The following is a 17,340-nucleotide window of genomic DNA, read 5'->3' on the forward strand; positions in this document are numbered from 1 at the left end:
GGACTAATAGAGCGGACGCTAGGCCGAATGGCAGTACACGATACTGGAAGTGACGAGGGCCGACCAGGAATCGCAGGAATTTGCGATGAGATGGAACAATGGAGATATGTGTGTATGCGCCCTAGAGGTCCAGAGAGCACAGCCAATCTCCTTTTTTTGAAAAGGAAGTAGAGAGCCCAAGGTTATCATCTTGAATTTTTCCCTTTGTAGATACTTGTTTAGGGCGCGAAGGTCCAGGATTGGACGTACGCCACCTTACTTTTTTTGGGATGAGGAAATACTGGGAATAGAACCCCTGCCCCTGTTGGGAGAGGGGCACTGGTTCTAGTGCCCAGGATTGGAGGAGGGTCGAAACCTCCTGTTCTAGAAGGGGAGAGTGGTCGGACGATCCCCACGTCAGCCGAGGTGGGAGTCCGCCGGTACAGTCAGGAGTTGAGGTGTAACCCTGAGTGACTACCGTCACACCCACTGATCGGTGTGACTGTGTGCCAAATGTGGTGAAGTGGCACAATCTTGCCGCCGACCAGTACAGATGGTAGAGGAGGTTGCATTATGCTCTCCAGGAAGGAGTCAAAATCCTGATGCTGTCCCGGCTGAGGAGCTGGCTGGGAGCTTTTGAGATTGGGATTGTCTGGACTGACCTTTTTGAATAAGGCTTGGAAAGGCGACCTCTGGAAGCCGGAGGATAATACCTTCTTGGTTTGTAAGCTGGCCTCTAGAATCTCGCCTGAATATTCTCTTGGATGTGGATGAGAAATCAGCAGGCATTGCAGGAAAGTTGACGCAGCGTTTCATGGTGATCCTTTAGCTGCGCCACAGTCTCCTGGATCTTTTCTCTGAAGAGATTATCCACAGCACAGGGCAGATCAGCCAATCTGTCCTGTACCTCTGGTCTTAGGTCTGAGGATTTCAACCAGGCCCACCTTCATGCACTAACCCCCCCTTGCAGACACCCTAGAGGCAGGGTCAAATATGTTGTACGCAGCACGAACCTCATGCTTACCCGCATCCAGGCCTTTGTGAGCCAGAGCATTTAGGTCACCCTGGAACTGGTCAGGTAAAGATTCAGAGAAATCCTGGATTTCTTTAAAAGGTTTCTGTTATACTCAGTCATATATAACTGATAAGAAGCAATGCGAGATATAAGCATTGAGCCATGAAAGACCTGTCTGCCAAAAGCATCCAGGGGTTTTTGCTCCTTCCCTGGAAGTATGGAGGAATGAGGTTTGAAATGCCGTGCCTTTTTCTGGGCTGATTCCACAACCACAGAGTGATGATCCAGTTGTGATCTTTGAAGCCCAGGAGCTGAACTGTACAAGAGAGACAAGATAGGTGGCATCTGTCTTAACGGTTGACAGGTGGAACCAAACCTGGGTGCTCCCAATTCCTCTTTAGAAGATCAATTAAGATTTCATGAATCGGAATAGACGATTTCCTTAGGGGCATCAAGGAAATGGAGTATTTCCAGCATCTTGTGCCTTGAATCCTCTTCTGTCTGAAGCTGAAATGGAATTGTCTCAGACATCTCTTTAATGAAGTTAATAAAAGACAGATCCTCTGGAGGTGAATGCCTTCTCTCTTCAGGGGGAGAGGGCTGTGAAGGCAGATCATCTGTATCCTGGGAAGAATCATCAGTCCAGGGATCATACGGTTGATCACCAGCTCCCCGAGGATCTTCAGAGGGAAGAAATGGCATCATTCCCGAAGGGCCAGGCCTGGGCATTGATGGCATTGAGAGAGGCACTGAAGGCATCGATGGAGGCACCGATGGAACCGGCGACATCAATGGATAAGATGGTGGCAGGATTCCAGACGACAGTATGGGTATCAGTGTTTCATCGCCATCCGATGACAAAGGTATCGGCGTCGAAGGAAGATGGCATACTGGTCTCCTTGGTTCCAGCGGTGGAAGGGGCACCGATCAACGCACCCAGTTTACCTAGTAGCGGGCGTGCGAGCGCCATGGGAATTGAATCGGTGACCAGCTCGGGGCCACTCGGTAAACCCGGCTTCGATGGAGGCTGGAATACCTGCAGTGCTTTCCTGATGGCCTCTGAATCATCCGATCCAATCCTCATGGAGGCCTGGGGCTAAACAACCCAGGCTCCGGAGTAGGAGGCAATAGAGGCATAGCCGGAGGAATCCACCGGAAAAAGTGGAGTCATGGCACCCTGCCCGGTTGAAGGTGGGGAACGCCTCGGTGACCCAGTCACAGAGGAGGATGGGGCCTTCTCTGGACGGGATTTCTTTGTCGGTGGCTCTGTCGAGTGCTGATTCCGAGGGCTTGCCTGGATCAGCAGATTGAGCCTTCCGATGCCGGTGTCAACCTCTTTCACGATGTTCTCCTCGGTCCTTCTCCTGAGGCAATGAGGAAGATGTCGACATCTTCGGAGTAGTTGATGCTGGTTGGGCAGCACCGGTGTCTCGCTGCGTAGCCGCGCGTATCTTATAAAATCCGGGATCGGCGCACGCAAGGCTGCCGATTTTGGGCAGTCTACGCGCGCCGAGCCGCACAGCCTGCATCCGTTCCCTCCGAGGCCGCTCCGAAATCGGAGCGGTCTCGGAGGGAACTTTCTTTCGCCCTCCCCTCACCTTCCCCTCCCTTCCCTAACCCACCCCCCCGGCCCTATCTAAACCCCCCCTACCTTTATCCATGGATTTATGCCTACCGGAAACAGACGTAAATCCACGCGTGCCAGCGGGCTGCTGGCGCGCCAAGACCCGACCCGGGGGCTGTTCCGGAGGGCGCGGCCATGCCCCCGGAACGCCCCGGGCCGGCGCCATGCCCCCGGGCCCGCCCCCAAATGCCGCGTCATGCCCCCGAAACACCGCATCATTTGGCCACGCCCCCGGCACGCCCCTACACAAGCGCGCGCCGGCGGCCTATGTAAAATAGGCGTGCCGGCACGCGAGGGCCCTGCTCGCATAAATCCGGCCGGATTTACGCGGCCAGGGCATTTAAAATCCGCCCGTATATGTATTCTACACATTAAGAAAGGTGGAAGGAAGGCTAAACAATTACCAACATGGTTAAAAGGTGAGGGGGAAAGAGGCTATTTTAGCCAGAAGATCTTCATTCAAAAATTGGAAGAAGGATCCAACAGAAGAAAATAGGAAAAAGCATAAGTGCTGGCAAGTTAAATGTAAGACATTGATAAGACAGGCTAAGAGAGAATTTGAAACGAAGTTGGCCATAGAGGCAAAAACTCACAGTAAAAACGTTTTTAAATATATCCGAAGCAGAAAGCCTGCGAGGGAGCCAGTTGGACCATTAGATGATCGCGGGGTTAAAGGGGAACTTAGAGAAGATAAGGCCATTGCAGAAAGATTAAACGATTTCTTTGCTTCGGTGTTTGCTGAAGAACATGTTGGGGAGATACCCTTTCCGGAGAAGGTTTTCATGGGTAATGATTCAGATGAACTGAACCAAATCAGAAGATGTGGTAGGCCAGATTGACAAACTGAAGAGTAGTAAATCACCTAGACCGGATGGTATACACCCCCGAGTTCTGAAGGAACTCAAAAATGAAATTTCAGATCTATTAGTTAAAATTTGTAATTATCACTAAAATCATCCATTGTACCTGAAGACTGGAGGGTGGCTAATGTAACCCCAATATTTAAAAAGGGCTCCAGGGGTGATCCGGGAAACTACAGACAAGTTAGCCTGACTTCAGTGCCAGGAAAAATAGTGGAAAGTGTTCTAAAGATCAAAATCACAGAACATATAGGAAGAGAAGGATTAGATGGACAATTTTTCTCAATGGAAAAGGGTAAACAGTGGAGTGCCTCAAGGATCTGTTCTAGGACCCGTGCTTTCAATACATTTATAACTGATCTGGAAAGGAAAACTACAAGTGAGTTATCAAATTTGCAGATGTTACACAATTATCAGAGGATCTTGTGAGACTGGAACTTGGGCATTCAAATGGGCAGATGAAATTTAATGTGGTTACGTGTAAGATGAAGCATATAGGGAAAAATATCCCATGCTGTAGTTACACGATGTTAGGTTCCATACTAGGAGGCTACCGCCCAGGACAAGAGATCTAGGCTTCACAGCTCAGTGTGATTGCTGGGCAGTCAAAAAAGCAAACAGAATGTTAGGAATTATTAGGAAGGAATGGTGAATAAAATGGAAGATGTCATAATGCCTCTGTATCGCTCCACGGTGAGACCACACCTTGAGTACTGTGTACAATTCTGGGCTCCACATCTCAAGAAAGATATAAGTTGTGATGGAGAAGGTTGTTATTATTCGTGATAGTTGTGGGTGGATCCTTGGCTGGTGGCAGATGACCACGCCCACGGGGGAAGAACCCGAGAGGGACCACCGGTCAGGGCTCAGAATTGGGAGGCACACACACACACACACACAAGTTCTTTTATTAAACAGTTCTTGAGAACCACCAGAGGTGGCAGTAGTGAGCTGGAAGAGCCCGGCTGGGCTGTAGTCCCTCAGGCACTGGAACAGCGATCCCAGAAAGGCTGAGCTGTAGAGAAACTGAGATAGTGAATAGGCAGAGTATGCAGAGTTCAGGAACAGAACCTTGATGTTAACACTCACACTGTAGTCTCTTAGAATAGCCCAGGAGCTGGAATGAAGTAGGCCCTCGAGGAGCGAGTACCTGGTTCCAGGGAAAGCTCTGAGAGAGAGATGGTAACTCACTGGTGTTGTAGGCAGCGGTGCTTCCTGGCAGAAGTTGTATTCAGTAGCAGGTCCGGGAAAGTGGGCCCTCGAGCAGCGAGTACCATTTCCAGACTGCAACCTGAAAAGTAAAAGAGACAGCGAGGCCCCCGAGGAGCGGGTACCCCTAGTAAAGCCCAAGGAGGCAGAGTAGCAAGGTATGCGGAGAGCGAATCCCATCCGCAGCGATACCTGGAGGCAGCTAGGTATGAATCCCTTTGTTAACTCGATTAGTTAGCGAAATGAAAGACTTTTAAATATCTGAAGATGATGACGTCATCTCAGGGGGTCGCCCCTGAGGTTCGCGCCACTGCTGGTACTTGAGTCGGGGCGGCGCGCGCGCCCTTAGGCCTCAGGAGAAATGGCGAAAGGCAGCGTCTAGCCGGTCCGGGAACGCCAGAGGAGGTCGGCAAGATGACACCGCGGCAGCCAAACTTCAACCCCGGAGGGCGTCGCCAAAGAGGTAAGGAGGGCGAAGTGGAGACGTCGGGCAGCGACGGTCGCAACAGTACCCCCCTTCAAAGGGTGATCTTCTCTTCGGGTACCAGGTTTGGTTTTGAAGGATGCGCGATGTGGAATTGTCGAGGCATCTCTTTGTCCAAGATATTGATCTGAGTTCCCAAGAGTTTTCTTCGGGGCCGAAAACTCTCCCATGATAGGAGGTATTCATAAGTACAGCCTCTTTTCCGAACATTCAGAATCCCTTCGACTTTGTACTCTAAGTCATCTTCTGCATTGATGACAGGTGCATCATGAGATTTGGAAGTAAATTTGCTGAGTATGAGAGGTTTTAGAAGTGAAATGTGGAAAGCATTATGGATGTTGAGACCCCGTGGTAGCTTCAGACGCCAGGTGACTTTGCCAATACGTTGAAGGACTGGGAATAGTCCCACGTAGCGAGGCGCAAACCAAGAGGAGGGTAGTTTAATTCTGAGGTGCTTGGTTGGCAACCAGACCTTGTCTCCTGGCTTGAAGACTGGAGCTTGCGAATGGTGCGCATCGTAGTACTTCTTAGCACAATAACTCGCTTTGATTAGCATGTCCCTTGTCTGAACCCACAAATTATGGATATCATCAGCAGTGGATTGAGCTGCTGGGGACATCACTGAGAGCTTCAGTGGAAGTGGCGGTGTTGGGGGAACGTCCATAGAGTTGATGGCGAATTCAGCCCATGGAAGCAATTCGGCCCAGTTATTCTATCGGGACGTGAGATAAGCTCGAATAAACTGCTTCACTGTTAGATTCATCCGTTCCGTCTGGCCATTCGACTGCGGCTGATAGGCTGAGGTGTAGTCTAGAGAGTTGTCAAACAAATTGCACAAGGCCCTCCAGAATCGTGCCGTGAATTGGGACCCATGGTCGGAGATGATGTGAGAAGGTAGTCCGTGGAGGCAGAATATGTGCTTTATGAAAAGCTTTGCAAGCTCCAAGGCTGAAGGTATGCCAGGGAGCGTCACGAAGTGTGCCATCTTACTAAATCGATCCACTGTCACCCAGATGGTATTCATTCCTCCGGAAGTAGGTAAATCGACTACAAAGACAGTAGCGATGTGCGACCAGGGTCATTCCGGAACTGGCAGTGGTTGCATCTGACCCCATGGTTGTCCAGAAGCAGGTTTGTTCTTAGCACAATTGGTGCAGGATGCCACGTAGGAATAGGTATCCTTTTTGATGGTAGGCCACCAATACAGCTTCTGTATCTTGAGCAGAGTACGGTGTTGGCCAGGATGGCCAGCCAGCTTGGAATCATGCGCCCAGAAGAGCACTTTCTTCCTGAGTCTTTTTGGAACAATGGTTTTACCAGTGGGTACAGACTGAGTGGATGCCAAGAGGATCTTCTTCGGGTCAATTATGTGCTGTGGCTCATCAGGCACATCCTCTGAATGAAAGGAGCGTGACAGCGCGTCTGCTCTGGTATTTTTATCTCCAGGGCGGTACTTCTACACAAAATCAAAACGATTAAAAATAAGGACCATCTGGCCTGTCTGTAATTCAGACGATGTGCCTGGCGGAGATACTCTAGATTTTTATAATCTGTGAATACGGTTATTTGATGTTGAGCGCTTTCGAGCAAAGGCCGCCATTCCTCGAATGCAAGCTTTATTGCCCAGAGCTCTTTATCGCCGATCCCATAGTTTCTCTCGGCTGGAGAAAATCTTCGTGAGAAGAAAGAACAGGGACGTAAGGCTTTCGAGTCTCCTGTTTGGCTCAACACATCCCCTACACCCACATCTGAAGCATCAGCGTCAACGATATAGGGCTTGTTTGGGTCTGGTTGCCACAAGCATGGTTCTGTGGAGAAGGCAGTCTTCAATTTCTTGAACGTGGAAATGGCCTCCGCTGACCATTTTGAAGTGTTGGCATCCTTGCGGGTCATCGCAGTCAAGGATATGGTTAAAGAAGAATAGTTCTTTATAAAGCTTCAATAATAGTTGGTGAACTCCAGGAATCTCCTTAAAGCTTTTAGGCTGGTGGGTTGGGACCAGTTCTTGATACTTTCAAGTTTGTGAGGGTCCATTTGGAAGCCTTCTTTTGACACGATGTAGCCTAAGAAAGGCACTGAGTCTTTGTGAAATTCACACTTAGAGAGTTTGGCGTACAGCCGGTGTTCGCGAAGACAGTGGAGTACTTGCTTGAAATCTGCAATGTGGGTGTCCAAATCCTGGGAGAAGATTAGTATGTCGTCCAGGCAGACCATAACATTCTTGTACAGTAGGTCCCGCAAGATGTCGTTCATCATATTTTGGAAAATGGCGGGTGCATTGCACAACCTGAACGGCATTACAAGATACTCGAAGTGGCCATCTCGCGTGTTGAAGGCCGTTTTCCTTTCATCGCCACTCCGAATGCGAATGAGGTTGTAGGCCCCCTTCAGGTCAAACTTTGAAAATATCTGGGCCCCTTGCAGCCGGTCAAACAGCTCAGAGATTAACGTCAAGGGGTAACGGTCTTTGATTGTGATCTCATTAAGACCTCGGTAATCGATACATAGACGTAGGGTACAGTCCTTCTTCCCCACAAAGAAAAAGCCTGCGCCTTTGATGGTCGAATAAAGCCCTTCTGGAGATTTTCTTCAATGTATTCTGACATTGCTTTATTCTCAATGGCTGAGAAAGGGTATACCAGTCCTTTCAGTGGCTCTGCATTGGGCTTCAGTCTTATGGCACAGTCATAGGGCCTATGTGGAGGAAGAAGATCAGCTGCTTCTTTGGAAAATACGTCCGCAAAGGACGCATTTTGGGGCGGCAGTCCTGGCATCACTGGAGTCGTAGGCATGCAGATGATAGGCGAAATTTCCTTAAGGCACCTCCCATGACATTCTGGGCCCCAGCAGGAGAGATCAAAGGATGCCCAGTCGAATTGGGGCTGGTGCACTTGCAACCAGGGTAATCCCAGGACGATAGGGTGCATGGCCCTTTCTAATACAAAGAAGGAGAGCGATTCCATGTGGAGACCTCCTGTGCGGAGAGTAACTGGTGCGGTTTGGCAAGTCACGTCGCCCGGTAAGGGGTCTCCATGAATGGAGGATAACAGTAGTGGATCTTTCAACTTGATGAGGGGAATCCTCAGGTATTCCACTAGTCGTCTGAGAATGAAGTTGCCACCTGCCCCTGAGTCAACCAGGGCAGGAGCCTGAACCGTGACTGGTCCGTAGGTCAAGGAGACTGGGAGAGAGAGCGGAGGAGAGGGCATAGTGAGGCCTAAGAACAGTCCTCCTGCAGGACTTAGGCCAGTCTGTTTTCCGGACGAATAGAGCATGTAGAGACGTCGTGGCCGGAATGACCACAGTACATGCATAGTCCGCGCCTCATCCGGAGTCTTCTCTCTTTGGAAGTCAAATGTCCATGACCAAGTTGCATCGGTTCATCAACATCAGCAGCAGGGATTACTGGAACCATCCGAGGTGCAGGTATAGCACTAGCCTGTTTCATCCTAGGTAACACCTTAGGCCGGAGTTCCTTCACCTTGCCCTGGAGCCGGTGATCAATCCGAGTGGCCAAGGCTACTAGTTCATCCAGCGAGTCAGGTGTTTCACGAGCAGCCAGCTCGTTCTTTAAATGGTTATCCAGGTCTCTGAAGAAGAGAGTCTTGAGACATTTGGGGTCCCAGCACAGTTCTGCTGCAAGAGTTTTGAATTCTATGGCAAATTCAGCCAATGATCTGTTGCCTTGCTTCAATTCAATCAAAGCAGAACCGGCAACAGCAGTTCGGGCAGGGTCATCGAAAACGGATTTAAATAAGTCCATAAATCCTTCTATGTCCTGCAAAATGGGGTCCTTGCGTTCCCACAAGGTAGATGCACAAGACAAGGCCCTACCATCCAGGTAGGAAAGGATGTAGGTATTCTTGGAGAGAGCCGTAGTAAATAAAGATGGCTGTAAAATAAAATGCATGCAGCACTGGTTTAAAAAGCCCCAGGTCTTCTGGATTTCTCCGGAAAAACGGATTGGAGCTGCCAGTGGTACAGCAGTCTTTAAAGTTACTTCCTGTAACTGACCTTCATGGTTGCAAGCTGTGCCTTGAACCTTCTATGTATGTAGCTGATGGAATGCTGAAGTATGTTTCTCCAAGGCATCTTGCTGCTCTGCAATGTGTCGGGCCAGGCCGGGTATGGCCTGCAAGGCATTGAGCTGTGCCGGATCCATGGAGTCAGTGATCTGTTATTATTCATGATGGTTGTGGGTGGATCCTTGGGCCGGTGGCAGATGACCATGCCCACGGGGGAAGATCCCGAGAGGGACCACCGGTCAGGCCAAGAATTAGGAGGCACACACACACACACACACACACACACACACACACAAGTTCTTTTTTTAAACAGTTCTTGAGAACCACCAGAGGTGGCAGTAGTGAGCTGGAAAGGCACTGGAACAGCGATCCTAGAAAGGCTGAGCTGTAGAGAAACTGAGATAGTGAGTAGGCAGAGTATGCAGAGTTCAGGAACAGAACCTTGATGTTAACACTCACAGTGTAGTCTCTTAGAATAGCCCAGGAGCTGGAATGAAGTAGGCCCTCGAGGAGCGAGTACCTGGTTCCAGGGAAAGCTCTGAGAGAGAGATGGTAACTCACTGGTGTTGTAGGCAGCGGTGACTTCCTGGCAGAAGTTGTAATCAGTAGCAGGTCCGGGAAAGTGGGCCCTCGAGGAGCGAGTACCGGTTCCAGACTGCGACCTGAAAAGTAAAAGAGAGAGCAAGGCCCCCGAGGAGCGGGTACCCCTGGTAAAGTCCGAGGAGGCAGAGTAGCAAGGTATGTGGAGAGCGTCCACAGCGATACCTGGAGGCAGCTAGGTATGAATCCCTTTGTTAACTCAATTAGTTAGCGAAATGAAAGACCTTTAAATATCCGAAGATTACAACGTCATCTCAGGGGGACGCCACTGAGGTTAGCGCCACTGCTGGTACTTGAGTCGGGGCCGTGCCGCGTGCGTGCTATTAGGCCTCAGGAGAACATGGCGGAAGGCAGAGTCTAGCCGGTCCGGGAACGCCGGAGGAGGTTCCCAAAGAGGTAAGGAGGGCGGAGTGGAGACGTCGGACAGCGACGGTCACAACAAAGGTACAGATAAGTGTGACCAAAATGATAAAGGGGATGGAACTGCTCCCCTATGGGAAAAGGCTAAAGAGGTTAGGGCTATTCAGCTTGGTCCTTGAACTGAGTGACTGTGTCCCTGACCTTGTCCCCGAAGAGATTCTCTCCGGTGCAGGGCAGGTCATTCAGCATTTCTTGGACCTCTGGGCGGAGGCTCGAAACCAGGCCATGCGGTGGGCACTAATGCCTGCAGCTGAAACCCTGGCCGCTGACTCAGAAACATCATAAGTGAACCTCACTTCATGTTTTCTGGCCTCCAGGCCCTTTTGGACTTTTGCCTCCAGTGCATCTTGCTGCTGCTGAGGCAGGTGATCTACCAGTTCCTCAACTTGTTTCCACAAGTTCCTATTGTACTGAGCCATGTACAATCGGTAGGAGGTAATGCGGGCAATGAGCATTGTCCCGTGAAACACTCTCCTGCCTAGAGCATCCAGGGCCCTATGTTCCTGGCCTGGAGGGGCAGAGGAATGCATGCGAGACCTCTTGGCCTTTTTAAGGGCAGACTCCAAGACCACAGATTGATGTTTCTGAAAGCCCAGGGCCTGTTGGACCAGATAAAGGGCATCAGTCTTCCGGTTAACTGGGGGGACAGAGCCCGGATGCTCCCAGATCCTGTAGAGGAGTTCCAAAAGAATCTCTTGGACTGGGATGGCCACCACGTCCTTCGGGACATCCACAAACTGGAGAACCTCCAGCATTTTGTGACGAGCGTCCTCCTCCGTGAGGAGTTAGAAAGGGATGGCCTCTGCCATGGCCCTGATAAAGCCCACGAAGGAGAGGTCTTCTGAGCGAGAGCGATGCCTTTCATCCAACAGAGAATGTTCGGACAGCAAGTCGCCAGAGTCCTCAAAGATTCAGATGTATCACCACCCCAGGGATTGTATGGCACATCCTCCTCATTGACACCCACTGGGGGACAGCGAGGGATGCCAGCGCCCATGCTCCTTGGCAGCAGCATTGAGGGTGGTTTTAGTGCCAGAGGCCATAAGGCCATCGATGGTACTTGAGGCACCAAAGGCCTCGAGGGGACCAAAGGTCCCGATGGCCTGGGGACAGGCTCAGGGAATGGAGGCACCATTGAGGGGCTTTGGGCACGGCACCGAATCTTACTCCTTGGAGGAACCGGGGATCGGTATCGCTCCGGAGGGGGGTCTTGGTGGCCGACGGGGAGCCAATGAGGCCCGGGACATTGGTTGTGTCAGTAGGACACCCAGCAGGACATCAAGACGCTCCAGCAGTGGCGCTAACAGCGCAGGTGCTTCCGGTGCTGGTACTGGGTTTGGCACCGGGGGGCGGTTCGAAGCCCCAGAGGGCTCAGAGCACCGCCTGCTATAACCTGCGGTCCAACTCCTCTTGGAAGTCTGGTGATGAAAACACAGACGATGGAGAAGGAAGACGAGGTGTTATCAGAGCCTCCATGGGGGGGCCGAAGAGGCTCAGTGCCCAGCGCCATAGTCGGTGGGAAACACCTGGGACTCCCAGGCTTAGAAGAGGATGGGGACTCTTCTCCACAGGATCGCTTCAAAGGGTGCTCAGTCTGGGCCGGTGCCCCTCTGGACTAGGCACCGGGGCCATCGCCAATGACTGTTGGTGCCAATGCCTGTGTTTTCCTCAGTGCTTGGCCAGGTCCTTCTCTGGTGCCAAGGAAGCCAATGATCTGGATGCCTTGGAATGGCCTGACGATGGAGTGGGCCAGACCCCTGGAGCCTCTCTCACCGGGAGGAATCAGACGGGACGTAGGTCACGATGGTGAGTCAGAGGGCTCTTCGCAGCCCCTCAGTGTCGAAATTTCCGATGCCGGAGTCGATAGAGCTAACATTTTGGCGCCAAAAAGCTCCTCCATCTTGTCCAGATGGGAACGACGGCCATTGGGAGTTATCTGGGCACAATAGAGGCACCCGTGGACATCATGGGAGGCCCCCAGGCAGAGTATACAGACCTCGTGCGGATTGTGATAAATTGCAGGAGGACCTTGTGAGACTGGAAAATTGGGCATCCAAACTGCAGATGAAATTTAATATGGATAAGTGCAAGGTGATGCATATAGGGAAAAATAACCCATGCTATAGTTATACGATGCTAGGTTCCATATTATGAGCTACCATCCAGGAAAGAGACCTAGGCGTCATAGTGGATAATACATTGAAATAGGAATTATTAGAAAGGGAATGGTGAATAAAATGGAAAATGTCATAATGCCTCAGTATCGCTCCATGGTGAGACCACACCTTAAATACTGTGTACAATTCTGGTCGCCGATTCTCAAAAAAAGATATAGTTGCGATGGAGAAGGTACAGAGAAGGGCAACCAAAATGATAAAAGGGGATGGAACAGCTCCCCTATGAAAAAAGACTGAAGAGGTTAGAACTGTTCAGCTTGGAGATGAGACAGCTGAGGAGGGGATATGATAGAGGTGTTTAAAATCATGAGAGGTCTAGAACGGGTAAAGGTGAATCTGTTATTTATTCTTGGATAATAGAAGGACTAGGGGGCACTCCATGAAGTTAGCATGTAGCACAGTTAAAATTAATCGGAGAAAGTTCTTTTTCACTCAACACACGATTAAACTCTGGAATTTGTTGCCAGGGGATGTGGTTAGTGCAGTTAGTGTAGCTGGGTTTAAAAAAAGATTTGGATAAGTTCTTGGAGGAGACGTCCATTACCTGTTATTTATCAAGTTGACTTAGAAAATAGCCACTGCTATTACTAGCATCAGTAACATGGGATAAATTTAGTTATTGGGTACTTGCCAGGTACTTATAGCCTGGATTGGCCACTGTTGGAAACAGGATGCTGGGCTTGATGGACCCTTGGTCTGACCCTGTATGGCATGTTCTTATGTTCCACGTACACTGGGGGGCACCTACGAAAACCGGAAGATGCCATGAAAATAAGCCACTGAGCGGTCGATAGCCGGCAGCCAACAGGAGGCGACACGCTCAGGAATAGACTACAAAAAACGAGACAAAAACACCTACCGAGACGCCGGAGGTACCGATGCCAGAGACAAACCTTGGCGCAGGAAATATCGGAGGGAAAAACCTCGATGGGAGCAAAAATATGTGGAAAAAGGAAGAGCTACAAAAACCGGGAGGCAACTGCTTCGCGGAAAAAAGCGAGACTGGAGAGGGACCCCGTGTGGCCACGCAATAGTGGAATGCTGGTATGCTCAATATGTCAGTCAAAGTTTCTAAAAACAAAACATTTCCGTGCCAGGCTCCATATGATGATGTCACCCATCTACGAGGACTACCGTCCTGCTTGTCCTATGAGAAAAGCCAGATTTGAACCCATATCTAGTTCCCAAAATATTTACTCTCTAATAGTCCATCCTCCCCTTGCAACATTTGTCAAACAACAGACTAAAATAATATCAGCCTGTCAGAAATGATTCTACTTTAAGGAACATGAAACAACTACATGTTTGCCCAAATATTGTTTAGCTAATGGATTACTTACTTTTTCTGTCTTAGGTGAATAATGAATTGTTCACCTCCAACTTCCACCATATACGAAACTTGATTCTGCCAGAGCAACAACATATACCAAAAGATCATACTTAGGAGATTTTACTCATTCTATTTCTTCCCTAGTCTTTTTCAATATATCTATTTGAAAACAAAATATATATATATATTCACAAAGGCGAGTCTCTTGAATGGCCCAGGTGAATTAAATCTTTTGCAGCCAGTTTCTTTTGCAGCCAGTTCAATGTTTGAGGACGTTGAAACCGTATGTGAAAGAGAAGAGTGGTATCTGGCCGAAAAATGAGTAGTGGCTCTTAACTTATCACCTAAAGCAAAATTGCTTACCTTGTAATAGGTGTTATCCCAGGACAGCAGGATGTAGTCCTCACATATGGGTGACATCAGTAATGGAGCCCTATGTATGGAAAACTTCTTTAAAAGTTTCTATGAAACTTTTGAATGGCACCGGAGTGCCTACTGAGCATGCCCAGCATGCCATGATATTCCCTGCCACAGGGGTCTCTCTTCAGTCTTGTTTTGTAGCAATTAGCGTTAGCCAAAAATAAAATAATAAACGTATCGGACCCAACTCCGCGGGGTGGCGGGTGGGTTTCGTGAGGACTACATCCTGCTGTCCTGGGATAACACCTATTACAAGGTAAGCAATTTTGCTTTATCCCAGGACAAGCAGGATGCTAGTCCTCACATATGGGTGATTAGCAAGCTAGAGGCTGAGTCATTTTGTGCTGAAGTAACCGTGAGGTATTGTTGTTGAAATGAATCAGCCGAAATCACAGCAGGTTGGATGTAGAAGGAGTTGGGATTATACTGGAAACAAGTTCTTTAAGACGGATTGTCCATATGCTGAATCTTGTCTTCCTTCCTTGTCTAAACAGTAGTGAGCTGCAAAGGTGTGAAGAGAACTCCATGTTGCTGCTTTACAAATGTCCAGAATAGGTACAGAGCGAAGGTGCGCTACTGAGGTTGACATCGCTCTGACTGAGTGTGCTTTTACTCGCCCTTGAAGAGTAAGGCCTGCTTTTTCATAACAAAATTGTATGCAATCTGCTAGCCATTTTGACAGAGTATGCTTACCCACTGCTTTGCCTGGTTTGTTTGGATCATAAGATACAAACAGCTGACTGGATTTTCTGTGGGCTGTAGTGCGGTTTAAATAGAAGGAGAGCGCACGCTTACAGTCCAACGTATGTAGGGCTCTTTCACCTTGATGGGAATGAGGCCTAGGAAAGAATGTAGGTAAAACTATGGATTGATTTAAGTGAAATTCCGTGACAATCTTAGGAAGGAACTTTGGATGTGTCCGGAGGACTACCCTGTCATGTAAGAACTTTGTAAAAGGTTCGTATGTGACTAGTGCTTGTAATTCACTGACCCTTCTGGCCGAAGTGATGGCTATGAGAAATACCGTTTTCCAAGTAAGGTATTTAAGGTCACAGGTACTTATGGGTTCAAAGGGAGAACGCATAAGTCTAGTGAGTACTACGTTCAGATCCCATTGTATGCTTGGGGAATGAACTGGAGGTTTAATGTGAGTTAGGCCTCTCATGAATGTACTGACGAGAGGCTGTGTGGAGATAGGAGCGTCGTCCAGCTTATTATGGTAAGCTGAGATTGCACTTAAGTGTACCCTTACAGATGATGTCTTTAGACCAGAGTTTGAAAGATGGTAAAGGTAATCAAGTAGCGATGTAGTGGGACAAGTGAAAGGATCTAAATCCTGCTGAGTGCACCACAGCGTAAACTGTTTCCATTTGTAGGAATAATTCTTTCTAGTGGAAGGTTTACGTGCAGCTATAAGTACTTGAGATATAGCGGATGGGAGGTTGAATGGCTGTAAGATCAAGCTTTCAACATCCATGCTGTCAGGGACAGAGATTGAAGGTTGGGATGGCGCAACTGACCCTGTTCCTGAGTTATGAGATTGGGAGCTACTCCCAGGCGAATGGGATCCCTGACTGAGAGATCTAGCAGTGTGGGGAACCATACTTGTCGAGGCCAATATGGGGCTATGAGTATCATAGTCCCCTTGTCCTGTTGTAGCTTCACTAGTGTTTTGGTTATAAGTGGTATCGGAGGATACGCGTATAACAGGCCTGAGTTCCAATGGCGAGCAAATGCGTCCTTTGGTAGGCTGTTCTGCTGTCGGAGTAGAGAGCAGTAATTGTTCACCTTGCAGTTGAGCTGGGATGCAAAGAGATCTATCGTCGGTTGTCCCCAGTGCTGGAAGATCTTGGATGCTATTGTTGGATCCAAGGACCATTTGTGTGGTTGGAACTGACGACTGAGGCGATCCGCCACTGTGTTGTGGATGCCCGCTAGGTAGGTGGCCCGTAGAAGAATTGAATGTGTCAGGGCCCAGTCCCAAATTTGTGCTGCTTCTTGACAAAGAAGGTACGAACCTGTCCCTCCTTGTTTGTTGATGTACCACATGGCTACTGTGTTGTCCGTTTGGATTAAAACAGTCTTGTGTGATAGGCAGTCTTTGAATGCATGCAGCGCATAGCGTATAGCTCGAAGCTCTAGGAAGTTTATCTGAAAAGTGGCTTCGAGTCGTGTCCACTTGCCCTGTGTCTTTAGATGACCAATATGCGCTCCCCACCCTAAGGTGGATGCATCTGTAGTCAACGTCACTTGTGGAACTGGTTGCTGAAAAGGTAGACCTTTGAGCAGGTTGGGCATTAACGTCCACCAGAGAAGTGCAGCTTTGAGCTCTGGTGTGATGTAAATAGGAGTGGACATTGGTTGAGTGGCTTGTATCCACTGTGTCTTGAGTGTCCATTGTAGAAGTCGCATGGTCAGTCTGGCCATGGGAGTTACATGAACCGTGGAAGCCATGTGCCCTAGAAGAATGAGGCACTGGTGAGCTGTCACCTTGAATCGGTTGCGGAGATCGTGAGTTAAGAGGACAAGTGTCTGAGCACGATCTCTTGGTAGAAAAGCAGTTGCTAGCATAGTGTTTAGCTCTGCACCTATGAACTGTAGTAGATGAGTTGGTGACAGATGGGATTTCTGGTAGTTGATGAGAAATCCCAAGGAATGAAGGACTTGGATGGTGAGCTTGAGGGAAGTGACAGCACCTTCTTTTGAATGACTTTTGATGAGCCAATCGTCCAGATAAGGAAACACGTGCACTTTTTGTTTGTGTAGGTGTGCCACTGCTGCAGCCATGCATTTCGTGAATACTCTTGGTGCTGATGCGAGGCCGAATGGCAGCACTCTGTATTGAAAGTGTTGATCTAGTACCCGAAATCGCAGGTACTGGCGATGAGGAGGGTAGATGGGGATGTGAGCGTAGGCATCTTGAAGATCCAGAGAGCAGAGCCAATCTCCCCTTTGAAGAAGAGGTAGAATGGAGCCTAGGGATACCATTCTGAATTTTTCTTTTTTGAGAAATTTGTTGAGATTCCTGAGGTCTAGGATAGGACGAAGGCCTCCTGTTTTCTTTGGAATGAGGAAATATCGAGAGTAGAATCCTCTGCCCTTTTGAGGACCAGGAACTGGTTCTATGGCCCTGGCTCTCAGAAGGGTGGATAATTCTGTTTGAAGAATTATGGAGTGTTGATTTATTGAGTGAGAGT

The 17,340-nt window shown here is 49.1% G+C and overlaps 1 protein-coding gene across 4 annotated transcripts in view; it reads right to left on the reverse strand.

Annotated features, from left to right (window-relative positions):
* LOC115092724 (disintegrin and metalloproteinase domain-containing protein 20-like) overlaps positions 1-17,340 on the reverse strand; it is a 229,901-nt gene that overhangs the window by 110,471 nt on the left and 102,090 nt on the right. For 3 of the 4 annotated variants that reach the window (XM_029603983.1, XM_029603981.1, XM_029603980.1), the window contains exon 3: positions 13,734-13,798. The exons of the other annotated variant lie outside the window; for it this stretch is intronic. In XM_029603983.1, the coding sequence (XP_029459843.1) occupies positions 13,734-13,798 (65 nt within the window). The remainder of the gene's footprint in view (positions 1-13,733; positions 13,799-17,340) is intronic. 4 annotated transcript variants of the gene reach the window in all.

This window comes from Rhinatrema bivittatum, chromosome 5 (assembly GCF_901001135.1).
Source record: "Rhinatrema bivittatum chromosome 5, aRhiBiv1.1, whole genome shotgun sequence".
In the NCBI taxonomy this organism is placed as follows: domain Eukaryota; kingdom Metazoa; phylum Chordata; class Amphibia; order Gymnophiona; family Rhinatrematidae; genus Rhinatrema; species Rhinatrema bivittatum.